At 37.5% G+C, this 21,961-nt stretch overlaps 12 protein-coding genes and 1 non-coding gene across 13 annotated transcripts; 4 read left to right on the top strand and 9 right to left on the bottom strand.

Annotated features, from left to right (window-relative positions):
- Window positions 1-1,843: 1,843 nt before the first annotated feature.
- On the top strand, window positions 1,844-3,748 carry B0P05DRAFT_539721 (T-complex protein 1 subunit alpha). Its single transcript, XM_051577990.1, has 4 exons — window positions 1,844-1,962; window positions 2,007-2,092; window positions 2,140-2,477; window positions 2,527-3,748. The coding sequence occupies exons 1-4, from the start codon at window positions 1,884-1,886 to the stop codon at window positions 3,692-3,694; spliced, it is 1,671 nt and encodes a 556-aa protein (XP_051435524.1). The 5' UTR covers window positions 1,844-1,883; the 3' UTR covers window positions 3,695-3,748.
- On the bottom strand, window positions 3,712-5,005 carry B0P05DRAFT_539718 (uncharacterized protein). Its single transcript, XM_051577989.1, has 4 exons — window positions 4,635-5,005; window positions 4,448-4,587; window positions 4,229-4,403; window positions 3,712-4,181 (listed from the first exon to the last, which is right to left on the bottom strand). The coding sequence occupies exons 1-4, from the start codon at window positions 4,978-4,980 to the stop codon at window positions 3,739-3,741; spliced, it is 1,104 nt and encodes a 367-aa protein (XP_051435523.1). The 5' UTR covers window positions 4,981-5,005; the 3' UTR covers window positions 3,712-3,738.
- Window positions 5,006-5,022: 17 nt separating this feature from the next.
- B0P05DRAFT_539716 (uncharacterized protein) lies at window positions 5,023-6,057 on the bottom strand. The gene is made up of 3 exons (XM_051577988.1): window positions 5,888-6,057; window positions 5,596-5,836; window positions 5,023-5,547 (listed from the first exon to the last, which is right to left on the bottom strand). The coding sequence occupies exons 1-3, from the start codon at window positions 5,981-5,983 to the stop codon at window positions 5,060-5,062; spliced, it is 825 nt and encodes a 274-aa protein (XP_051435522.1). The 5' UTR covers window positions 5,984-6,057; the 3' UTR covers window positions 5,023-5,059.
- Window positions 6,058-7,068: 1,011 nt separating this feature from the next.
- Window positions 7,069-7,894, top strand: B0P05DRAFT_509237 (ribulose-phosphate 3-epimerase; the record flags this gene model as incomplete). The annotated part of the gene is made up of 4 exons (XM_051575582.1): window positions 7,069-7,190; window positions 7,242-7,254; window positions 7,297-7,370; window positions 7,413-7,894. The coding sequence occupies exons 1-4, from the start codon at window positions 7,085-7,087 to the stop codon at window positions 7,892-7,894; spliced, it is 675 nt and encodes a 224-aa protein (XP_051435521.1). The 5' UTR covers window positions 7,069-7,084.
- B0P05DRAFT_539709 (uncharacterized protein) lies at window positions 7,885-9,217 on the bottom strand. Its single transcript, XM_051577987.1, has 3 exons — window positions 8,554-9,217; window positions 8,002-8,509; window positions 7,885-7,952 (listed from the first exon to the last, which is right to left on the bottom strand). Exons 1-3 carry the CDS (start codon window positions 9,171-9,173, stop codon window positions 7,902-7,904), a joined length of 1,179 nt encoding a protein of 392 aa, XP_051435520.1. The 5' UTR covers window positions 9,174-9,217; the 3' UTR covers window positions 7,885-7,901.
- A 7-nt stretch (window positions 9,218-9,224) lies between these two features.
- B0P05DRAFT_539705 (casein kinase II, regulatory subunit) lies at window positions 9,225-10,229 on the bottom strand. The gene is made up of 4 exons (XM_051577986.1): window positions 10,115-10,229; window positions 9,882-10,070; window positions 9,712-9,824; window positions 9,225-9,666 (listed from the first exon to the last, which is right to left on the bottom strand). The coding sequence occupies exons 2-4, from the start codon at window positions 10,066-10,068 to the stop codon at window positions 9,274-9,276; spliced, it is 693 nt and encodes a 230-aa protein (XP_051435519.1). The 5' UTR covers window positions 10,069-10,070; window positions 10,115-10,229; the 3' UTR covers window positions 9,225-9,273.
- A 444-nt stretch (window positions 10,230-10,673) lies between these two features.
- Window positions 10,674-11,089, top strand: B0P05DRAFT_539704 (uncharacterized protein). Its single transcript, XM_051577985.1, has one exon. It carries the CDS (start codon window positions 10,848-10,850, stop codon window positions 11,007-11,009), a length of 162 nt encoding a protein of 53 aa, XP_051435518.1. The 5' UTR covers window positions 10,674-10,847; the 3' UTR covers window positions 11,010-11,089.
- A 979-nt stretch (window positions 11,090-12,068) lies between these two features.
- On the top strand, window positions 12,069-12,535 carry B0P05DRAFT_434652 (uncharacterized protein; the record flags this gene model as incomplete). Its single annotated transcript, XM_051573703.1, has 2 exons — window positions 12,069-12,320; window positions 12,359-12,535. Coding segments are annotated over 2 exons (429 nt in total), but the record flags the coding sequence as incomplete, so codon positions are not given.
- A 229-nt stretch (window positions 12,536-12,764) lies between these two features.
- On the bottom strand, window positions 12,765-14,322 carry B0P05DRAFT_539699 (t-SNARE). Its single transcript, XM_051577984.1, has 6 exons — window positions 14,156-14,322; window positions 14,078-14,106; window positions 13,993-14,001; window positions 13,207-13,927; window positions 12,993-13,151; window positions 12,765-12,935 (listed from the first exon to the last, which is right to left on the bottom strand). Exons 1-6 carry the CDS (start codon window positions 14,204-14,206, stop codon window positions 12,834-12,836), a joined length of 1,071 nt encoding a protein of 356 aa, XP_051435516.1. The 5' UTR covers window positions 14,207-14,322; the 3' UTR covers window positions 12,765-12,833.
- Window positions 14,323-15,214, bottom strand: B0P05DRAFT_539696 (translation initiation factor SUI1). Its single transcript, XM_051577983.1, has 5 exons — window positions 15,132-15,214; window positions 15,062-15,081; window positions 14,917-15,007; window positions 14,741-14,868; window positions 14,323-14,692 (listed from the first exon to the last, which is right to left on the bottom strand). The coding sequence occupies exons 1-5, from the start codon at window positions 15,160-15,162 to the stop codon at window positions 14,393-14,395; spliced, it is 570 nt and encodes a 189-aa protein (XP_051435515.1). The 5' UTR covers window positions 15,163-15,214; the 3' UTR covers window positions 14,323-14,392.
- A 979-nt stretch (window positions 15,215-16,193) lies between these two features.
- On the bottom strand, window positions 16,194-16,266 carry B0P05DRAFT_t44. The gene has a single exon. It is a non-coding gene; the product is annotated as a tRNA-Lys (tRNA).
- Window positions 16,267-16,501: 235 nt separating this feature from the next.
- Window positions 16,502-17,505, bottom strand: B0P05DRAFT_539691 (RlpA-like double-psi beta-barrel-protein domain-containing protein-containing protein). The gene is made up of 3 exons (XM_051577982.1): window positions 17,172-17,505; window positions 16,987-17,121; window positions 16,502-16,931 (listed from the first exon to the last, which is right to left on the bottom strand). Exons 1-3 carry the CDS (start codon window positions 17,386-17,388, stop codon window positions 16,867-16,869), a joined length of 417 nt encoding a protein of 138 aa, XP_051435514.1. The 5' UTR covers window positions 17,389-17,505; the 3' UTR covers window positions 16,502-16,866.
- Window positions 17,506-18,138: 633 nt separating this feature from the next.
- B0P05DRAFT_571195 (uncharacterized protein) lies at window positions 18,139-21,918 on the bottom strand (the record flags this gene model as incomplete). Its single annotated transcript, XM_051581360.1, has 4 exons — window positions 18,139-20,135; window positions 20,180-21,560; window positions 21,604-21,706; window positions 21,755-21,918. 4 exons carry the CDS (start codon window positions 21,916-21,918, stop codon window positions 18,139-18,141), a joined length of 3,645 nt encoding a protein of 1,214 aa, XP_051435513.1.
- Between the last annotated feature and the right edge of the window lie 43 nt (window positions 21,919-21,961).

The raw sequence follows: 21,961 nt of genomic DNA, 5'->3' as shown, positions 1-21,961 counted from the left end.
TATTCTTTTGTAAGAAACGGCTTGCGCAAAAAAAAAGAAAAAAGGACTGCATTTTTGAATTATTGACAAAAAAAAACAACTTCATTTTTTCTAATGCATTCATAGAATGTCACATTTTTGACATTAGGTACAATGTCATTAAGTATATTCAAGTGTGAAAGAACAGATCCTTCAAACAGTTCATGATATTTAAGGCGTATTCTTTTTTCTTTAATTTCAGAAGCTGAAAAAAATGTTTAAAAAAAAGAGGGTCCTGACAACTCTAAATGGATGGTTGCGAAAAAAGAAAAGTCTGGGTTAAAAGTAACGGAAATGCAAAGTAGACGTCTCTTAGAAATCTATTGATAAATCCACCAAACTTAAGGTCTATCAATTGCATGGGGGAGTTTGGTCTCTCGCCTGATTAGAGAACTGTAAACATTAATCTTTGAGCTAAATATTACAAGCATCATGGTTCAGGTTATCTTCATTAAGCACAATCATGGTAATAACAGCAGTAATGCCAAAAGACATGCAAGAAGGTTGACTATAATGCCATCTCGAATGTTATTTGTACCATGAATCAGTCTTAAAAAATAATAATAAGATATTAAGATAGCCTTATTATCTGGAGACATCATTCTCTGTCAGTTTCAATCAAAAAAGAAATCGAAAACTAGCTTTGTAAGGAGCTCAACAGAAAAGCATCAAAGGTATCCTAATTCAAGAGCCCTTTAACGTGCCGAAATGATACTTAAACGCGCTTAGTTTTTTGTTCATGATTTTTTGAGATGCTTAAGATAATATAAACAGAAGAAATCAGTACTTGGCGGCACCGTCTTTGGCATCAATCATAGCTTAGTATTGCTTAGTCATATTGTGTGTTAGTATGAATGTAAGAGTTGAAGCAACTATGCAATTGGCAAGATTATTCAAATGCCTCTTCGTATCCGTGTAAGTATTTCAAATGTAATGGTTAATGTCTGTCTCCCTTCTATTCTCTGCTCTTTCTCATAACCTAATGTAAGTAACAACATAAATATTACTTTTGTATCTCATGCTCTGCTTACAATTTTTTTTAAGCTACGTAAAGCTGATCGCTGAATATTTAATACTATACCCTCGCCGCCCTTATGTTCATGCAGTTATATACAAATAACAATTTCGTCCAAGATGGCATTTCTTTCTTTATTTCAAAATGATTTCCAGGAACTAGTGTTCGTTATTTATTAAAACTAAATCTCTAAACAAGATTGCTCATAGTCATTAACATATCATTGTATTTTTATTGCCTGGTCCACTTTCTTTTCTTCTAAACTCTATCACTACTATGTGCGAATTTATTCTTCACTCCCGGTTTAATCATCTTCATATGGTAGTAATGCACTAAATTGATTGCATTGAAAAGCAACCATTATGTAGTGATCCAACTTGATCTCAATGGATTTGATGAATTGTATCTCTGAATTTGGTATTTTTTATCATACTTCTTACTACATCTATATCATGCATGATAAATTTCAAGTTAATCTCTGACATTGATAAAAAAAAAATAAGATTAGGCCCGTACCATCTACATATTTGATTAAACACTCTTACTTGAACAAATTGAGAAGCAATAAACGCGCTTCTCAAATATCTTTTACTTTATACTTTTTATCTTCTTTTGCTGTTGGTGTCATAAACAACTCCATTTATTATTGCATGCATATAAAGTAAGCAGCCAATAAGAACAACTCAACAGCCTTCTTTTGACTTCCAAAGCGCGTAAAGGAGAAAAAGCCACCAGCAATCACCGCTCGCTGAACGTCAATTTCCTATTAGAGGGTTCAAGAACGACATTTAGAAAAAAAATTTAAGATCACTTTATATTAACTCTTTCTTTCTTTTCATCATCTTACAGAATGTATCAAAGAGAACAAAGTAACTCTCTCTTTTTAGGAGGTGAACGTACAACAGGCCAAGATGTGCGTTCCAGTAATGGTAACATGAATAGACGCGTAAAGATGATGACTTACATCCAATAGTTCTTGCTGCTGCTTCTATTGCTAATATCGTCAAGAGCTCTTTGGGTCCTGTTGGTTTAGATAAAATGTTGGTCGATGAAATTGGTGTAAGTAGTATGTTAGTGGAGGGATGTGTTTCTCATCATCTTGATAGGATGTCACTATTACTAATGATGGTGCTACTATTCTTCAATTACTCGAAGTAGAACATCCTGCTGGTAAAGTGTTAGTTGAACTCGCTCAACAACAAGACCGCGAAGTAGGTGATGGTACTACTTCTGTTGTCATTATTGCTGCTGAACTCTTGAAGCGCGCTAATGAGCTTGTCAAGAACAAGATTCACCCTACCACCATCATCACGGGTTATCGTTTGGCTTCTAAGGAAGCTTGTCGTTTCATTGCTAACGAAATGTCTATCAAGGTCGATGCTCTTGGTAAAGAATGTCTTATCAATGCTGCAAAGACTTCTATGAGTTCCAAGATTATTGGATCGTAAGCAAAATGGACATTCATCATCATGGCATTGACTTTTTTTTTGTAGTGATTCCAAGTTCTTTGCCAATCTCGCTGTTGAAGCCATGCTCGCAGTCAAATCCACCAACATTCGTGGTGAGACCAAATACCCTGTCAAGGCTGTCAATATTTTAAAGGCACACGGTAAATCTGGTCTTGAATCTCAATTTGTACGTGGTTATGCCCTTAACTGTACTGTTGCTTCTCAAGCCATGAAGAAGCAAATCAAGAATGCCAAGATTGCTTGTTTAGACATGAACTTGCAAAAGGCTCGTATGCACCTTGGTGTCAACATTGTAGTCGATGATCCCGACAAATTAGAAGACATTCGTAAGCGAGAAATTGAGATCACAACAGAACGTATTCAAAAGATTTTGGATGCTGGTGCCAATGTGATTCTGACAACAAAGGGTATTGACGATTTGTGTTTGAAGTTGTTTGTTGAAGCTGGTGCTATGGCTGTTCGTCGTTGTAAGAAGGAAGACTTGAAGCGCATTGCCAAGGCAACAGGTGCTACTTTAGTTTCTTCTTTGGCCAACTTGGAAGGCGAAGAAACCTTTGAAGCTGCTTACCTTGGTCAAGCCGAAGAAGTTGTTCAAGAACGTATTTCTGATGATGAATGTATTTTAGTCAAGGGCACCAAGATCCAAAACTCTGCTTCTGTTATCTTGCGTGGTGCTAATGATTACATGTTGGATGAAATGGAAAGATCACTTCATGATTCCCTTTGCGTTGTCAAGAGAACTTTGGAAAGCAACAGTGTTGTACCTGGTGGTGGTGCTGTTGAATCTGCTTTGAGTATATACCTTGAAAACTTTGCTACCAGCTTAGGTTCTCGTGAACAACTCGCTATTGCTGAATTTGCTAATGCTTTGCTTGTGATTCCCAAGACACTTGCTGTTAATGCCGCCAAGGATTCTACAGAATTAGTGGCCAAGCTTCGTGCTTATCATAACACTGCTCTTAATGCTGATGCTGATGATCGTAAGCGTGCTCTTAAATGGTATGGTCTCGAATTGATTGATGGCACTGTCCGCGACAACCTCAAGTCTGGTATTTTGGAACCTACCATGTCCAAGATTAAATCACTAAAGAGTGCTACTGAAGCTGCTATTGCTATCTTGAGAATTGATGACTTTATCAAGGTTGCACCAGAACCTAAAGGAAACCCTGAACATGATGGTCATGGACATTAAACACCTTGTAAAGAAAATAAAATAATAAAATAAAAAGAGTTTATTTAAGAGAAATATTGTACTTCTAAACCAATGGTACGAATAGGATTTGTGGTACGCAGATCTGCTGTTAAGCCTAAACTAAACAGTGCGTTCTTGAATCTTCCTTCCCACATCAGTGCAAGTCCCTTTGTGAATTCCCATTTCGCCTTAATCAGGCCTTCTAGTTTCTCTGTACGATCTGCTGTTAATGTCACAACGCCCTTTTCTGGCTCTGTTTCAACAAGCGTAGGTTTTTTACTCTTTGTACGATATTCAAATCCTAATGCTAAATCACTCTCATAAGAGTAAATGCTAAAGTCAAATCGTGAGCACATTACGAGTTGATCAGAGACTTGTGCCACGTAGCTGGTTGACATGCGGCCCACAATGGGGCTAAGGGTATATGTGACACTGATAGGTGCAGTATTGGAAGTGGGTAATGTACGGTATCGAATGCCTGTAGATACTATCGTGTATCGTGTTAATTCAGCAGTAATCTAATAAACAACTTACATCCTCCACTTTTATCAAGCACACCATAATATATTTCAGTACCTATTGACCATTGTCCTGAAGAAACAGGTTGTCCAAAATTATATAATGCACGCACACCAAACAATCCATCATCTGAAGTATAAGAACAATCTGAACTCCATTTACCTACATCGTATTGTAGTTGCATAGCCACCTTGTCTGTGTTAAATGCCATGTATCTAAAATGTGGTGTTTTACCTGAGGTGAGGTATAGATGCGTGGATTATTGACAGCAGTAATGGAGCCTTGAAGGTGTTCTGATAAACGACGTACAAACATGGCTTCCAGTCTTGCTCCTGGAAAAAACATTCTACCATACAACAAATAATCTGGATGAGCTACAAAGATGTAAGTTTATACAAAACAATCAGAAGGACACACTTTCCTCGGTAATCGTTGGGTTTGCCATCAAATTTATCTGGACTATGAGCAACAACACGGAATCGATCGATCAAATCTTGAAAATCAACGGTGGCACTGGTCTTCACATCCAATGGCCTCGATGTATAGATATAACCAAGACTGCCATTGAGTATAGGTAAAGCATTTAGTGTATAAGAAGGTTTGAATTGAGGTGTTGGCAGTTTAGAGACGACAAGTGAAAGGCCTCTTGGTGTTTGAAAGTCGAGAATGGCATGGGACCAAGAACAGAGGTTAGCATATTGATTTTCTTCATTCCATCTTGAGGATCGATAGTACCATTTTAAGCAGTACTCCATAAAGTCATTCATAATGATGTTTTTTTTTAAAAAAAAAAAAAGAGAGAGAGCAACTATCGCTGTGACGTGTGGAAGAACATTATTTTATTGATTAGAGCTCATTAGGAACATGTCTAGAATGACTATGAGATATAGGATGATCTATTTCATTAGGGACATTTCTTTCATGAGAGCCACCTGTATAGACTGTAGAAGCAGGTGCATTGGAACCATGATAAGAATCAGATAAGTAATAATCTCCAGGATAAGGTCGATAATAGGGCTGTCCATCCGAAGTAGAAGGGAGTATTTCTTCATATCTTGTCTGCCTTGGGTAGACTGCTGTAGGATCATAAGCTGGTACAAAGGGTCTTGGGGATAGAGGGTCATTGTTGTCTAGACCAGGCTGATGTGTGCTTTGAGACTGCGTTGGCGGTGGTGCTGTAGAATAGGCATTATAGTCTTCATTGTAACCATAAGAAGGATTAACATCTTTACCCACTGAGTCCATATCATTTGTAGTTTTAAAGTCTTGATTGGTTTGACGAGCACGATTACGACGACGGCGACGACAACAGATGAATAAAAAGACAAGCAAACCTTTTTATGACATGAGATGTATGTTGGAAGCAAGGATAATAAACTTACCTATAAGAGCAAGACCACCTACAATGCCAACAACACATCCAATGATGACCGAGGTATTTGAATTGGTTTTTTGACTTGCTGAACTGAGTGAAGTAGGAGCAGTAGAAGAGGTGGATGCACTGGCAGTACTAGAAAATGAACTCGTTGGATTCAATGTACTTGAAGTAGGATAGTAGTATGTAGTCTCTGGTGATGGCTCATAAGATGTAGTAGGAACAACAGAACTACTAGGAGGAGCATCCTGATATATATATAAAAGTCAACGTCTTGGAGGTCATATAAAACAACTTACACTTGTAACTGGATTAGAGACTGAGCTTGGTGGATAGGTAATGCTAGGTGTATCGGGAGCTGTTGTTGTAGGTGGAGGAGGTGTAGTGTAAGCCATGATTTTATGTGAAAGAAAAAGAGTTTTCTTATATGCATTTCCCCCCAACAATAACTTATTTCTCTAGCCTCCCAATCAGAAATACAGTAACGAAGCCCTCATGAGATTTTTTGATCTTTCTTTTGTATGCTAGACGCAATGTTTCAATACAATTTATATTAAATTTGATTTGCCTTGTTTGATATTCAAGCCAACATTTTGAAGTTTATACTCAAGCATTGATGTTAATCCTTCGTTACGCTTAGTTAATAGTATCCTCGAGCCCATTACACGTTAGACCATTCAAAATATATACATTGATTCAGCATTTTATTATGGTTTTGACAGCATGGGGCAGCCTTTAGAGCAATAACTATTGTGAATCAAACCAAGCTTCATTTGACAGGTTTCTTATTCGATTTTGTACCACACTGACATGTTTCAAAATCTACTTTATTTAAACACATCTTGCTTGGTTGACCAAACGCCATGACGATAATGTTGTTTGCGGCACTTTCCTTTGTATCTGATGTACAAATTAAAGCGAGTTCTCCATATATTTGCCTAGTATCTCTGCTCAGAACAAAGGGATAGAGAACTCGCTTTAGTTTTATTATACATTATATGATGAAAGGTAGCCTTTAGAACCTACATTACATATGGTACAAGCTACCCTATACTCATAGCTTCAATTTCGTTGCTCAGCTTTTTTTTTTCTATCTAATGAAATCAATGACACTGAGGCTCTATGTTTTATAAGTGGTAAAGGTTTGACATGCTTGTCACACAAGAGGGTGTTTATAGTGTTGGTTAGAGAGACTCAGCCATTCTTTTTTTTTAGAAAGGTGTTGTCTGTAGCAGATGTAAGAGACTATTCAATCGAAACAAGAGTTACAAACAGACACCAAACAAACCGGACAACACCCAAATGACATATGTGCTCTTAAATATGCCGCTTTTACACCTCTTTGGTTTCTTTACTCTCAATCTATCGAAAAGCAATGATTCGGCCCTATATCAATTGCCGCATATCGTGACTGGGTTACAATAAGGATATCAATCCAAAACACGTCTATTGACCCCTTTTTCTTTTCTTTTCTTTTTCAATCGATTATCTCGAAAATGCCTGTTGCTAAAGTATCTCCTTCAATGCTCTCTTCTGACTTTGCTCATTTGGCAGTCGAAGCTAAGCGCATGTATAAAAATGGTGCTGAATGGCTTCACTTGGGTAAGTAGTTTGTGCTTATGTAAAACGTGTTTTACTCATAGATTATTATAGATGTGATGGATGGGTAAGAAAATAGATTGTGTTTAACGTAAGCTGATTAAGGTAGTCATTTTGTTCCCAACCTTACCTGGGGTGCTCCTATTATCTCTGCTATTCGCCCTCATACTGAAGCCTATTTTGGTAAAGAACATAGTTTTTAAAATATCGAATAACACTTTCTAGATTGCCATATGATGGTCTCTAACCCTTCTCAATGGGTGGATGATATCGCTAAAGCAGGTGGTCAAATGTATACTTTCCATATTGAAGCTACAACTGAACCTTTGAAGTTGATTCAACAAATTCATGCAGCTGGCATGCAAGCTGGTGTTGCTATTAAGCCAGGTACTTCTGTAGACGCTGTAATGGGCGAAATTGCTGAACAGTGCGATATGATCCTTGTCATGACTGTTGAACCTGGTTTTGGTGGACAACGCTTTATGGCACAATGTATGCCCAAGGTAGAAGCATTGCGTCGTGCATACCCTGATTTAGATATTGAAGTGGATGGTGGTTTAAGTTTAGAGACCATTGATGCTTCTGCTGATGCTGGTGCTAATGTGATTGTAGCTGGTACTGGTATCTTTAAGGCTGAGAAGCCTGATGAAGTCATTGCCACATTTAAAGAAAAGGTCAACAAGGCACAAGAAAAGTTTGCTCAATAAACGTTTATTAGATCTTTTCTTTGGCCATCACTGGTCTGTAATACATGGTAGTAACATACTATTTTGTCATGTTAGTTCTAGTCATTTTGTTCGTCTCTTTAGTTTACCTTCTTTCTGTATCTTGAGGTAGTTGCTAATGCCATGACATTGTCCTTAATTGAACAAGCATACAAGTGATTTAAAGTGACATGATTGGGTTCATGCAAGACAGAGTTGTCTTCTTCACTCACTGTGTTTGAATTCAATAATACTTTTTCAAGATGAGGAGGCAATCCAGGTGGTTGAGGCTGCTTTTTCTCCCATTCCATCAATAGCGATCTACGCTTCTGTTCGTCTTCTGTGTGCTCATTACTTATAGAAGCCAATTGTAATAATTCAGCTGGAATGACATTTGTGTATTTCTTTACGTCGGATTCAGAAGAAGATAGACCAAATTCATCCCCATCCTCATCCTCATCTTCTTCGTCATCAATAACTTGTAGATAGTTGACGAGATTGCCATCTGGATCCGTAGCTGTTTCCATCTCGTTTGAACATCGCCATTCATCGTCTACAATAAATTTGAGTTTATGAGTGCCAGGAGGCAATTCAAGTACTGCACTGAAATCGTGTGTACTAGTGACATGTTAACCCCATGGCATGTGTAGACATGGACATACCTTTTCACTAGTTTGATCTTGTGCTTCCAGCCATTGAAAGTACCTGTAACATAGACATTATTTCCACCTTGAGACCAAGTAATGATGGTTGGTACACCTTGAGTAGCGGGCGGAGATGTTGGTTTCTGTGTAGTAGGTTCTTGTTGAGGGATATGAGAGAGATCTTCATCATTTTCATTGTCACGTGTGACACTCATGCCACGCGTACGATAATAAGGACCACTGATAGATGCACGGTGATGTGAAGAAGAAGCAGAAGAAGATAAGGATCCATACCAAGGACTGGCTCCTCCTGTGCTTGACACCCAGCCTGATTTCTTGCCTGTAGAGACTGGCACTGCTTTTGTGGGTTCAATAATTTGTGGAGGTGTTTGTGCGTCTTCTTTTATTGAAGGTAGAGCAGGAATGACGGTTGTGGGCGATACAAGCACTTCCATGTCTGTCTTTTGATCTGATGTTGGGTGAGTTGCTGTTATTGTCGTTGTTGTCGTTGTTGTTGTTGTAGGTGCTATCATAGTTGACTTTTGAATAGAAATAGTACTACTACTATTACTTTGTTGTTCTTGTTCTTGTGATATACTGGCACGTCTGCCTGTTTCTGTAGAGTTTGTATTGCCCATTTGACAGAAAAAGAAAGAAAAAGAAGAGAGAAAGAAAAAAGAAGAGATAAGCCCGCTGCTTTAAAGTCATATATTGCTTAATTATTATTTTTTTTTTTTTTTATTGTTCATTCAAATCCTCTTCCTTTTGCTGTTGTAATTGTTTTCTTTTAGCTTCAAACTGTTCGCGTGCTTGATCCTGCCATCTATGCTGGTTAGCAATTTCATGAATTTTGAAGCCAAAGATACGAGGCACATATCGCTCCGTTGTTTTGGTGGGCAAGTAATTAGAGTGGACTTGGAATAGCATATGAGGAAAAGAAGTGCCAAAATAAGCACCATCAATAGCACTATGACGTGATGATTTAGGATTGTAGATATCCTCACAACGAGGACAATACAATTTGACTGTCTTTGTCATTGGGATATCAGACAAACCAACTGGAAGCAATGGTTGCATATTACATAGCACTCGAGGACAACGACCGAATTCTGCTCTTTTGTATTTATCAAGCTAGAGTTCATGTTAGACACAAAAGAAAAGAGTCATCCTACTTACCATCTTCATAAGGCCGCGGCTAGTGATAACAAAACGGGCATGTATCAAACCAAAGAGATGACGTGCTGATTTCTCAATCTGTTCTCTTACTTTTTCATCGAGTCCTTCTTCGTCTAATTGTCTTGTGAGTTTTCTCTTTTTCTAATGTATACGCGCGTATGCTTCATTACCTAAGTTATCCGTAATCATATCGAGTGCTTCTAGATAGTAATGAGGTACTTCAGCACTTAGGCCAGTCAAATTAAATCTGTCTAATATATAGTCTTCATCGACTTCACAAAAGTATTCATTGCCTTTAGTGTCTAGAAACCATTCGATCCAATATCTAGCATATTCACTTTCTGATCCACTGCTCATGGCTGGTATAGTTTAGAAAAGTATTTGTACAGGTCTAGTCATTTACCTTGAACAATAAATGGGTGTTTTCAAAATAAAAGAGAAAATAAAAAGGTAAGTTTTGATTTGTAGAGAAGGGCGGGGACCTCTTTATGCTGCAACAAAAAAAAAAAAAAAAAAAAAAAAAGGAGACACTCCGGTATATTCACGTGACCAAAAAAGGCACTTGGTAACCTTACTACAAAATTTCATTTGTCACATCATCTTACTGCTTCCTTCATTATCAGCCTAACTTGATCATTCATACTTTTGTTCATCATACATTAGACTGGTTATATGCATCCAAAGTGTCTAGTATTAGCCAATCACAAGTCTACGAGAAATATGACCAAGGCTTGCTTGTCAAAAAGACCTTGAACTTAAAGTACTTGACAAAAAACTAACCCATATGACTTTACTAGCTTTTAATAAGTAGTCGTATGCTTTTTTAGTCTATCACTCCTGCTGATCACTACTAACTAGTCTATCGAATGATAAGCGATTAAATTAGATTAATAATGAAGGAAGCAGTAAGATAAAGCGACAAGTGGAATTTTACCATGTTCACTTAAAATAGCTAAGAATAGGACTGTCGCATGAACAAAAGACACACGCACTTGATGATAAACAACAAGATCCAAGTCCAAAAAAAGAGAATTGTGTAATTTTGTCCTTTTTTTTATAGACCGCTAAAATGAGTATAAAAGACAAGCTCAAGTTGGATCATATACACCTCTCTTTTTCTTCTTTTCTTCTTAAAAATGGCCTCAGAAAGAATCTCTCAGATTTTGCCTACTGTCAAATGTTCAGACTGTGGAAAAGACGTCGAGATTCGTCGTCTTGGTGATCATCTTTGTTCAACTCCACCTGTGCCTTCTATTCCCATAATTCCAACGCTCAAAGGTAAAATTGGGGGGGATTGAATTGAATGGTATTGACTCTCTGTAGACAAGAGTAAATTGTATAATAATATCAACAACAATAATAATAATAATAATAATAATAATAATAATAATAATACGACTACTACTACTACTACTACTACTACATTTGCCAACCCAATTTCACCTTTGCAAAGTCCAAGTAGCAATACTATGACCAAAAAGAATGACTTCTTCAATACCAATAATAACTCGCCAGCAGCAGGATCAGTGACACCACCTTATTATAGTGGTATGGCAAGAGACTTACAACGTCCTTTAAACAGCAACAATAATGGATATTCTGACGATCCATATACTGACGATTTCTATAAACAACCGTATTATCAAAAGAGTTCATCCAATACAAGTTTACCGAGAAAGAATAGCAATTCTCCTGCTCCTACGAGTCCGACCTCATATCGGTAATTCAATCTCACCTTATTTAATTTTGGATGATTTTAATGTATTTTATTTAGCAACTACAATAACGACTCAAATCCAGATTTTAGATATGGCAAGTTATGCAATGATGAAAGCAAATAGACTTATAAATTCTATAGAAAGAAACCAATCATTAGGAAACATATATCAACAACAACAACAATCATGGTCTACACCAACAAAGAACTCAAGTAGTGGTGCATTGGATAACTTAATGGCTGATCTTATGACATCCATGAACGATGATATTCATTTGGCATCACCTAGTCCATCTAGAAATGACACAACATGTTCTTTATGCCATGAAGAATTTGACTACCGTGATGAAGTGAAACATGCTGGTAATAAGGTAATTCAAATACGTTTCAATAATAATAATTGTACTAAAAAAAAAATGATATTCAGTGCTACCATAAGGCATGCTTTATTTGCCGCTTGTGTAGCACATCTCTTGATCAACGTCGCACACCATTAGAACATGAAGGGAAACTGTATTGTGAAAGAGATTTTCATGTAGTAAAGAATCGAACAATGTGTGCTTCATGGTAAGTTTTAAGAGAGGAAGAGGCGTATCTGATAGTCCATAGTGACCGAGTGATTCTACCTTCAGTACAGCCTATTAAAGCACTAGGCAAATACTATCATCCTGGACATATCAAATGTTACCATTGTTATGATCCCATTGATGAAAGAACAGGATGGAAAGAACACCAAGGCCGACTCTATTGTCGATCTGATTTTAAAATGCTTTTCTTGCCTAAATGTAGAAGTTGCCATAAGTCTGTGGAAACACAAGCTGTGTCTGCTATGGATGGTAAACTTAAAGGAAAATGGCATTTAGAATGCTTTGGTTGTCATGTAAGTCAACAAGTTAAAAAAAAAAATAACAAGCGCTAATAAACGCATAGACATGCCATAGACCATTTCCTGACAATACATTTTATGTATATGATGATGCGCCTTATTGTAAAAGACACTATCATGAATTAAATGGCTCTCTATGTCGAAACTGTAATTCAGAAATTGAAGGTCAATGTTTGATTACAAGTGAAAATTGGAAATTCCACCCTCATTGTTTTGGTTGTAGTGTAAGTTGGTATACAAACAATGCGCGTTGATCTAATGATTGTATTTTAGGTATGCAATTGTCCTATCATTGACACTTATTATGTGTTTGAACGAAGAGTCTATTGTGAATCTCACATTCGACAACTCCAGAGACAACGCAATGTTCGAGCTGAAAAACGAAAGACGCAGTTTGGCCATATTTAATTTAAAAATAATAAACATGAGTTGATTGGTCTTAAGCCTAGTCATAATATAGAAAAAGAAAACGTTCTTTTACATGTGAACGTTTATTTGAGTGTATTACAAGTACTACATTTAAGAAGTGTTGATGCCAGCATGGTTGAAGCCAAACCACCAAATCAAAATACCAGCAATAACCAGAAGAATGATAAAAATAATAAAACAGATCCATTTTTTCTAATTTTAAGCATGAGTCTCTATATAAAGGAAAAAGCTTGTTCTATTTAAACTTACAGCACGTGTGCTTTTGGAAATGACAATTGCCCTGTCAATATCCTTGTTACCTTGCTCCAAATCAACCACAGTAGCTTCTGCATGTTGCTCAATTTGATTTAATGTCTCAGCTTGTTGTTCTACCATCATTTGCATGTCCACAAATAATTGATGTAGTTCCTAACATGTATATAAGTATATATATATATATATATATAGTTATGTCTTTACTTACTAAAATTGTCTTTTCAATCTTTTTGATATCATCATGGCGGGACTGCACTTCAGACAAAACAGCCTTGGCTTGCCCGGATCGATTGGATTGCATTAAAGACTGGGCAAAAATCTGAGGTGGTTCATCTGAATCCAAAACTCGCTCAATTTCGTCGGGTGTAGCATCAGGCTGGACAATTTTGATTTGTCTTTCCACCCGCTGTCTGTATTTCTGTTGGAACGTTCTCTCGATATCCTGATATCTTTGAATAGTCTCAATAAACTTCTTTTTTAATGCAGCATGCTGTGTTTTACGCATAGGCAAATCGCCTGAGCTAGCAGGCATACGAGCATTACTGAGCTCAATAGCCTTGATCTTGTTCTTACACTCATTATTTAGCTTTGTAGTCTGCTTCACTACTTTTTCTAGTCGGTATGCATTTTCTTCTGTTTGTTCGTCATTGATGTTTGTCAGCGCTGTCCCATGAAGTTCTTCAATAAGTAAGATATTGTCAAGAATTCTTTTGTTCAGCTCTTTTACTTCTTCTACTTCTTGGAAGAATTGATCTGTTGAAATGACACCGTCTGGTTGAGTACGTGGACTCATTTCATATTGTTCTTTGCTTTCAGCATATCTGTCTCCTCGAGCAGTATTGTTGTATGCGGGTGATGGCGGTGTAGGTGGATGGTAACCAGTATCATTTCTACCTGTTGGCATGGGAGGCACGGGTTCATCATCATCACTATAAAATGTGTGTGAGTTACAATCATTATATTTATAGGAGATTTTTTTTTTCTTTTCTCGTACCTGAGACGACTATTTATAAATAAAAATAAATAGATAGATTAGAGGCTACATTTATTATAAATATACTTTTCTTTTTTGCACATACTCGTAACGTTTTTCATTGCTGTTGGCACCCTACGAAAAGATTAGATATCATCCTCTAGTTGCTGTATTCATTTCTTACTCGAAGCTCGGCTAAACGATCTCGACTCATTGTGAATCTTGAACCTGACATTGTATAAAGGAGAGGAAGATAAAAAAGAAAGATATGATAAAGGAAAGGGAATATGTATAAAAGAAAAGAAAGAGGAAAAGTTTTGTCAACAAGAGAGATAAATAATTAAAACGACGTTGCACAATACAAATTAAAAAATGAGGAATAAAAACAGCTTTTTTTTTTTGTTGGTTTATTTTAAGCAAATCAAGGCTGATTCTCCCCCTTTTTCTTTTTCTTTTCTTCGACTCTGTCAATGTTGTCTTTGGGAACCAAATCGGGCCAGTTTGTCAAAATTAATTCATGAATGTCATCACTGAAATCACCCTGGACGACAATTTCATCTTGACCTTGATTGTTCTTTGCAACAGAAGAACCACAGGCGAATCGGTTTGCAAACATCTTTGCTGCCTTCTTAATATCAACACCAAAAACATCCAAACCGTAAATGGTTGTGACACTCTTTCTCTTTGTTCTTTCAATACGTTTGATAATGACACGAGAAGCCTATAATAATTAAGTTGGTTTGATCCCAAAAATATAAATATTCTGTACCATCTTTTTCTTGATTTCACGTTCCAATTTAGCTTCAAGTTTGGCTGACTTGTCCTTCACGACTGTTCTATCTTTCTTGTCAACACCTTCTTCATCAATGTTTGTCTTTTCTACTCCTTCTGTAATAGCTATTTGATGCGTGTAAATAAAACATGCAGGACTGATATCTTACAAACCATTGACGCCGTATAATTCTGTGTATTTATCTTCATCATGTTCTCTTAACCATAATTTACATTTTTCCTGTGTACCACTGAACTCGCAGTACTAGTTTTGAAATGTTAGTTATTTTGATATATATTTCGGTTGTCTTCTCCTTACTTCCAAAGGCATAGTACAAACTAGTAAACGTTTAGTAAAAACCATGTGTTTCTATCGTATTCTAACTTACTGCCACACAAATAAACCTTACGAGGCTCCATTGGTATTGATATGCAGACTAAAGAAAAAAAAGAAAGAAAGAAAGAAAAAAAAGGTCTTTTGTATAATTTTTTTCAAGAGTCAAATTGAGTCAAATTGAGTCGAAATGCAGGCATGTTCCGGTAAAAGCTGCGTATGCTGAGCTTCAACCAGTGCTCCAAGCCACTATTCTTTATGCATGCTTGAATCTTTAGCGAGATCCTTCATTTCTGGATATCAGAATACCTTGAATTATGTCAAGCAGTTTATATAAAGAAATATATAGTTTGAACTTACTAACTCGCAATACCTAAAGATAGGATCTGTAGGAACCTGCGTGATTGTCTGTGTGCTCTTTTGTAAGGAGTTGTGATATTGCAAATGAAAGATGTGTCTTGTTAACATTTTTGTATTAGAATATCATAGCTTGTTGTGAATTTACACTAGCTAGGACAGTAAGAAAAGAAAAGATAAAAAAATCACATATTCGTGTTATTTGCAAATGCTCAAAGCTAAAAAGCGGTTGAGAATTAAATTTGGTTAAAAGGGATTATGTGCATATCAGTCTATAGAGTTCCATCCAATTTACTTTAGGTTGAAAGATAATGTTAATCCTATTGCAGAATATCGTTTGGATAGATAGGGTACAACGAAACAAGAAAATAAAATTTTTGTATCTCGTTCACCTAGCCAATAACGAGTGCTGCTATTTATTACCGTTCAACCTATTCTTAGCCTCTTGTTGTTGTCTACTTCTGAAATAAAGTTTAGATTTCCAATTAGGGTCTCCAATACAGTGCAACATGCTACTAAGCTCTATTTTGTAAATTGACAGAATGTAATGAACTCTTTATAGGGCTGTGTAAGACGATCTGGAAACGTATTTAATGTTACACTCTGGATCTACCTAAACAATAATGCAGTGTTACTAAATATTGATGCGATACTAACCCAAGAAAACGAAAAAAATAGAGTACAACATCAAAACAAACATGCAGTTTTGTTTGTATACCCCAGAAGGTCTTACGAAAATTAAAGTTTCGGCAAAAAGATTAGCCCAACGTGGGGGTCGAACCCACAACCTTGAGATTAAGAGTCTCACGCTCTACCGATTGAGCTAGCTAGGCAATTGCTTAAAAATTGAGTAAACTTTTATAATAAATATCTTAAAAACAGTTTATACCACGTGATTCTCCGAGCCGGATTTCTGTATTTAATCTTTTTTGGGGGCCTTCATGTTGTGTCACTTGTTATAAATGGTAGCCTAATGTCTATATCAGAAAATAGGGTCACACGAACCTGATGCATATAAATATAGAGTTGTTTGCATAAAATTCTTGCGTTTATTATATACGATGCAAAGAACAAGAAGGCGATCTATACATGTGATACATTTCAATCAATATACATAGCTGCATACATCCTAACATAACAAGTTATTCCCAATTGCGATTTTCTGCACATTCTCAAATCTTTTTTTAGTTCTGATGCGTATGTGAATGTACTTTTCTTTATTTGAAAAGTATCGCTAACAGGAAGAAGAATATAAACAAAACACGCTTCTACGTCTAATTGCTATATATAGAGAAAAGATATGAGACAAAGAAACTGTGCTCTCTTTTTGAAATAATAATACAGTAAAAACCAATCGAGTTTTTTTTTCCTTTTCCTTTTCGTCTTGTAACCAGCACTTGAAGAAAAAGAGAAGAAACCTGGATTAGAATGACTCAGACAAAGTCCCAACTAATATCGCAAACGCCCATAGATGGGTCTCCACAGACCTTCTTAAACACTGCCATGAGATATATTAGATATACGTATTACTTTTTTTTATAATGAATACTTACATGCAATAGACATGTCCAAACAACCTTCAGAGCATCCAGGACAAGTATCTACAACTGTTGCCATAATTGTTTTTCCAGTTTCTCCAATGATCTTGACCTTTTTACCGCAATGAGGATTATTGTTAGGATTGGCACCTATTTAATAACATGAGACATTGGTTCACAAGATATTAATTGTTACTTACCATTATTCATTTGACCATGATTAACAGCAACTACCATTTCACTATCACTGCTCTGATGACCACAAGAACCGAGACCAACACTAACATCATAGTATGTGCCTGTACCAATAACAGATAGTAAGCTCTTGGTAGTTTTAGCAAGGTTTAATGGAAGAGATTCTACTTGAAAGAGTAAAGAAGAAAACATGAGACAGAAAAAAAAGATGATTTTGTTCATTTTATAATGTGTTGTCAATGGATAGAGAAAAAGCAAAGAAAGAGAGAAAAGACTACTCGAACAGAGGTTTTTATATGCTCCTGCTTCTCACCATCCCAATTAATAAGTCAAATCTTACTAAACTAGTTGATTACGTGCATATAAATAAGCTTACCTTTAGTATGAGTCTCTCCCCCTTATCATTTCTTCGCGAACCCCTTTTCCTAAAGAAGAATAGACCTACCTCCTACTTTCCAAGAGACCCGTAATGAGCAATAATTATTGCCATTTATTCGCCAATCGCCCGAGAAAGTGGCGCATGAACAAGATTTATTGAATAACTAACTGCTCATGAAGAAAAAAAAAAGAACAAGAATTTAAGAATTGTACTCATTATGTTGTTGTATTGATTTGCATTAGTGTACATTTCTTTTTTCTTTATTTTCTTTTTTGGATTTATTATTCAACAATAACGACAACAGAGTTTTTTTTTCTTTTACTTTTAATTAAAAGGAGCGTAACACCATTGGTCTCCCTGTCCAAAGCACTTCTCCTTTATCACTGGGCTTAGCACAGATACTACTGAAAAATAAGACAAAACCCAGAAATCAGTCCATCTTTTTTCTGACATGATGGCTATATTTATCAATATGATTGACAGATCAAATTAAAATTTGATCATATACAACAAAAATGTAAACACTATAATGCGCGCAAATGAATTCAAGGAGAAGAAAGCATGTATAGTATTTTATTGTACTATTCATTATATTACATGACTTGCTCTTCTTTGGTCACGAAAATGGACTTTTCTTGCTCACATTCATTATCATTCCAATAAAAACCTGTCATGATTTCATTCAAACGGGGTACACCTGTCTCCATACCAACTTCATACCATCGATCCATCACATCCTTTTCAGAAAGATTTTTCTCATCATCATCTTCACTCTCCATATTAAGCGTATAAGGCTCAAATAACAAAGCAGTTCGAGATCCTTCTTCTCTAATGACTTGCATTGGACGCTCAGGTTCTTTGGGTTGATCGGCTATAGCCAGAATAGCAGCCACGTCTTTCAAGACATCATTTACGTACATCATAGTGTTAGCTACCTTATCATCAGGTCCCATGCCTGGACGTAATGTAGTCATTGTAGTCGTACGACGAGGAGAAGACTGCTGAACTTGTTGAATGTGAACAGGTTGTTGTTGTTGTTGTTGTTGCTGTTGCTGCTGCTGCTGTTGTTGTAATTGAAGTTGTAATAATTGAGCCTGCTGCTGCTGCTGTGGTTGTGGTTGCTGTGGTTGCTGTGGTTGCTGTGGTTGTTGTGGCTGCTGTGGTTGCTGCTGTGATTGTGGTACTGCCATGGACTGGATGTGTTGTTGCTGTTGTTGCTGCTGTAATTGCATTTGTTGCATTTGCTGCATTTGCTGCTGCTGCTGTTGCTGTTGTTGTAACAATTGCATCATCTGAGCAGCTTGTTGTGAAGCATTATTGGCAGGCTTTTCATTCATTTCTGTCTTGATTTGAGAATGTATAGCATCAGAATGTTGTGGTTGCTCCTGTCTGGCTAATTGTTGTTTTGCAGCTTCTACACGTTCATTCAACATGGCCCGGATTTGTTGCTGTTGTTGTGGCGTCAAAGTAATACGATTATGTGCAGCCTGCTGCAACAACCAACTGCACTGCAAAGCACGTGGAGGCAATAAATTGACAATGGCAGGTGACAAACCACTTGCGATAGCAGCCTGATAAATCATTTGAGATTGCGCTTGACGTTGATTAAGAGACATGCCTGCTTGTGCGGTTGCTGTCATGGCTGCTGCATTGGCCATGGGCTCTGGATGGGCCTGTTCTTCAGGAACGATGGCCTGAGGAGATGCTGAGCCATGTGTTAAATCAACCATGTTGGCAGGACTTGGTATATTGTTGGGTGAAGCTCTATTTTGTACAGGCGATGATTTTTGAGGCGTACTTGCTGCAACAGGAGAAGCTGCTGCCATTGCAGGCGATTGATTCGCTGCTCTCTGTTTTTTACTCGGCGGTAATTTAAGATCAATGCTAGGTCGCTTCATATTCGGTTGCGTGTTCTGCAATGTAGGTGTGTTGTTGGAAGAATTGGGATGAGTCAAAGTGATATCCATATGTTGAGGTACCTGGTTACGATTAGGTTGCTGTGGTTGCTGTTGTGAGGTATTTTGACGCAATTGTTGTTGTGCTTGAGTAATAGCCTGTGCTTGTTGTTGAGCAAGTTGCTGTGCCTTTTGTTGAGCGAGCTGTTGCTGCTGTACTTGAGCAGACAATGGCTGTAGAGGTTGTTGTTGTTGCTGAGTAGGCTGCTGTTGCGGATGTAATTGTTGCTGTTGCTGCTGTTGTAAATTTTGAGGCTGTTGAGACATATCGGATGCACTGGCTTGTTGCTGCTGCTGCTGTTGTTGTTGATCTTGTGAAGAAGCACCTTGTTGCTGCTGCTGAGGGGCTCCAACAGCATTTCTCACCCATGAGAAATAGCCACTAAACTGTTCTTTCAGCTTTGTCAGATGCTCTAAAGTAATCACATATTTGTTCTGTCCCAACATCGATAATTGATCTTCAAACATATACTTCATTAAAATCAAGCGTCGAGTAGCTTCCATATTGGATGTAAGGGCCAAGAAAACAGGCAGTAAATTGTCAATCTTATCATACATTGGTTTCATCAAAGCAGTGTGTTCTCTAATAGCTGCCTTTTCTTGTTCAGATAAGCCTTCAATAGGATTGGCATGGACTATAAACAAGTTAGACGTATTCTAATTACAAGTGATAAATTACCTCTTGATGAGCGAATGCTCTCATCTATTTGTCGAACAATCTCTGCAGCAGCAGCTCGTTGTTGAAAACTAATGGCACGTCCTGAGCCTGCAACCGGTTGAGCTCCATTTTGTGGTGTTTGGGATTGTGGAGGTTGTTGCTGTTGTTGTTGTTGCTGTGGTGGTGCTTGTTGTTGTTGCTGCTGCTGTTGTGGAGGAGCTTGTTGTTGTTGTTGTTGCTGTTGAGCAGCTAATTGTTGAGCCTGTTGAGCAGCTAATTGCTGTTGAGCTTGTTGTTGTTGTTGTTGAGCCAATTGTTGTTGAGCAGCCAACTGCTGAGCTTGTGCTTGAGCTTGTTGTTGAGCTTCCTGTTGCGCTTGTGCAGCAACTTGAGCTTGAGCCTGTTGTTGCTGTTGATTTTGCTGATTTTGTGATTGGGCTTGTGATTGTGCTTGTTGTTGAGGTTGTTGCTGAGCCATTTGTTGCTGTTGCTGCTGTTGCTGATGTGCACGAGCCTGTTGAGCTTGTAAATGTTGCATAAGCAATTCAGGATTCAATTGCTGTTGTTGTTGCTGACCACCTGGAAAGTTATTTACTTGCATAGGAGAACTTGTAGCATTGACGCCAGAAACAGGAGGACGGTATGCTTGATTGTTCATGAGGACAGAGGGATCTTGACTTTGCTGAGGATTATTTTGATGCATGGCAATCTGACGAGCAAGATACATTTGAAACTGACGAGGAGACATAGTCATGGCAGCTTGATTCACATTGCCCATGTTCAAGTTTTGCAAGACGTTTAATGGAATTTGTTGCTGCTGAAGTACATTGACATTCGCAGCCATTTGAGCAGCTGTGTTTCCATTCGTATTGTTGTTTCCTGCAGCAGCAGCAGCGGCCATAGCTTGAGCAGCTGTTCTTTGCAATAACTGGAGTTGAGCTTGTTGTTGGTTTTGTGCTTGTGGTTGTTGAGGTGTCATGCCTTGATTAACTTGTTGCTGAGGTTGTTGTGGAGGCCTTGCTTGCATCATGTTTTGCTGAAACATGTTGGGACGTATCTGGTTTTGATTGTTTTGTGATTGTTGTTGCTGTTGTTGAGGTTGAGGTTGAGTCAGATTGAGTGGGGAAGATGAAAGATTTTGCAACTGTTGAATTGGTTGCACTTGAGGAGAAGCCGTCTGTTGTTGCTGTTGCTGCTGCTGTTGCTGCTGTTGTTGTTGTTGTTGCTGCTGTTGCTGTTGTTGTTGTTGTTGCAATAATGGTGACATTTGCTGTCCACTGTTCAACGTATTCAAATTAAGTTGCAACTGACTATCGTTCAGCATAGGTGTTCCACCATTTTGACTCTGAAGTTGGAATTTGATCTGATGAAACTTTCTCGCATACGCCAATATGTATTGATTCTATTCAATCATCAAATTTACGTTACAATTCAGTTCTCGTTACCTTGCTTGTACTTCTTGTATAAAGAGTCAATTCGAAATTTTTGGCAGCAGCAAATATATCAGCGTCCGAAGTTGCAGGTGATAAATGTTTAAGTGCATTACCTCTATATCAATCATAAATAACAAGATAAAAAAACAGGGTAATTGCTTACAGTTGAGATACAAAACGAGCTCTGTCTTGTACACTCAGTTCTTCTCTCCAGTTAGCGTTAGGTACTTCGTTTTGAAGGTTCAAATTAAGTGGGTTTTGTTGCTGGTTTGGTTGTCCGAGCTGATTCGGCTGACCAGTTGGTATATTTGGGTTTTGTTGGTTCATAAAGAAGAAAGAAGGAGAGCAAACACGCGCACGTAAAGAAAAC

The sequence above is a fragment of the Gilbertella persicaria genome (genome assembly GCF_025201335.1).
Source record: "Gilbertella persicaria strain CBS 190.32 chromosome Unknown B0P05scaffold_17, whole genome shotgun sequence".
Lineage (NCBI taxonomy): Eukaryota > Fungi > Mucoromycota > Mucoromycetes > Mucorales > Choanephoraceae > Gilbertella > Gilbertella persicaria.
Note: the sequence above shows the minus strand (reverse complement) of the source record. Positions and strands in the feature narration are given on the sequence as shown.

Excerpts from the sequence above, each read along its gene's own strand:
- B0P05DRAFT_539721 (XM_051577990.1), top strand. The coding sequence starts at position 1,884 with ATGTATCAAAGAGAACAAAGTAACTCTCTCTTTTTAGGAGGTGAACGT. Across the intron at positions 1,963-2,006 it reads AGATGTGCGTTCCAGTAATG|TTCTTGCTGCTGCTTCTATT; the intron begins GTAACATGAATA and ends TACATCCAATAG. Across the intron at positions 2,478-2,526 it reads AGTTCCAAGATTATTGGATC|TGATTCCAAGTTCTTTGCCA; the intron begins GTAAGCAAAATG and ends TTTTTTTTGTAG.
- B0P05DRAFT_539718 (XM_051577989.1), bottom strand. The coding sequence starts at position 4,980 with ATGAATGACTTTATGGAGTACTGCTTAAAATGGTACTATCGATCCTCA. Across the intron at positions 4,404-4,447 it reads GCATCTATACCTCACCTCAG|GTGGCTATGCAACTACAATA; the intron begins GTAAAACACCAC and ends AACACAGACAAG. Across the intron at positions 4,182-4,228 it reads GCTTGATAAAAGTGGAGGAT|TATCTACAGGCATTCGATAC; the intron begins GTAAGTTGTTTA and ends GATACACGATAG.
- B0P05DRAFT_539716 (XM_051577988.1), bottom strand. The coding sequence starts at position 5,983 with ATGGCTTACACTACACCTCCTCCACCTACAACAACAGCTCCCGATACA. Across the intron at positions 5,837-5,887 it reads TCTCTAATCCAGTTACAAGT|GATGCTCCTCCTAGTAGTTC; the intron begins GTAAGTTGTTTT and ends TATATATATCAG. Across the intron at positions 5,548-5,595 it reads AGGTGGTCTTGCTCTTATAG|GTTTGCTTGTCTTTTTATTC; the intron begins GTAAGTTTATTA and ends TGTCATAAAAAG.
- B0P05DRAFT_539709 (XM_051577987.1), bottom strand. The coding sequence starts at position 9,173 with ATGGGCAATACAAACTCTACAGAAACAGGCAGACGTGCCAGTATATCA. Across the intron at positions 8,510-8,553 it reads AAGATCAAACTAGTGAAAAG|TACACACGATTTCAGTGCAG; the intron begins GTATGTCCATGT and ends ACATGTCACTAG. Across the intron at positions 7,953-8,001 it reads CCTCAAGATACAGAAAGAAG|TATGTTACTACCATGTATTA; the intron begins GTAAACTAAAGA and ends ATGACAAAATAG.
- B0P05DRAFT_539705 (XM_051577986.1), bottom strand. The coding sequence starts at position 10,068 with ATGAGCAGTGGATCAGAAAGTGAATATGCTAGATATTGGATCGAATGG. Across the intron at positions 9,825-9,881 it reads TATGATTACGGATAACTTAG|ACGAAGAAGGACTCGATGAA; the intron begins GTAATGAAGCAT and ends CAAGACAATTAG. Across the intron at positions 9,667-9,711 it reads GCCGCGGCCTTATGAAGATG|CTTGATAAATACAAAAGAGC; the intron begins GTAAGTAGGATG and ends CATGAACTCTAG.
- B0P05DRAFT_539704 (XM_051577985.1), top strand. The coding sequence starts at position 10,848 with ATGGCCTCAGAAAGAATCTCTCAGATTTTGCCTACTGTCAAATGTTCA.
- B0P05DRAFT_539699 (XM_051577984.1), bottom strand. The coding sequence starts at position 14,206 with ATGTCAGGTTCAAGATTCACAATGAGTCGAGATCGTTTAGCCGAGCTT. Across the intron at positions 14,107-14,155 it reads ATCGTTTAGCCGAGCTTCGA|GGTGCCAACAGCAATGAAAA; the intron begins GTAAGAAATGAA and ends ATCTTTTCGTAG. Across the intron at positions 13,152-13,206 it reads AGATTGAAAAGACAATTTTA|GAACTACATCAATTATTTGT; the intron begins GTAAGTAAAGAC and ends TATACATGTTAG.
- B0P05DRAFT_539696 (XM_051577983.1), bottom strand. The coding sequence starts at position 15,162 with ATGGAGCCTCGTAAGGTTTATTTGTGTGGCA. Across the intron at positions 15,008-15,061 it reads TTTGTACTATGCCTTTGGAA|TACTGCGAGTTCAGTGGTAC; the intron begins GTAAGGAGAAGA and ends TTTCAAAACTAG. Across the intron at positions 14,869-14,916 it reads AGAATTATACGGCGTCAATG|CTATTACAGAAGGAGTAGAA; the intron begins GTTTGTAAGATA and ends CGCATCAAATAG.
- B0P05DRAFT_539691 (XM_051577982.1), bottom strand. The coding sequence starts at position 17,388 with ATGAACAAAATCATCTTTTTTTTCTGTCTCATGTTTTCTTCTTTACTC. Across the intron at positions 17,122-17,171 it reads TCATGGTCAAATGAATAATG|GTGCCAATCCTAACAATAAT; the intron begins GTAAGTAACAAT and ends GTTATTAAATAG. Across the intron at positions 16,932-16,986 it reads TTTGGACATGTCTATTGCAT|TGTTTAAGAAGGTCTGTGGA; the intron begins GTAAGTATTCAT and ends ATCTCATGGCAG.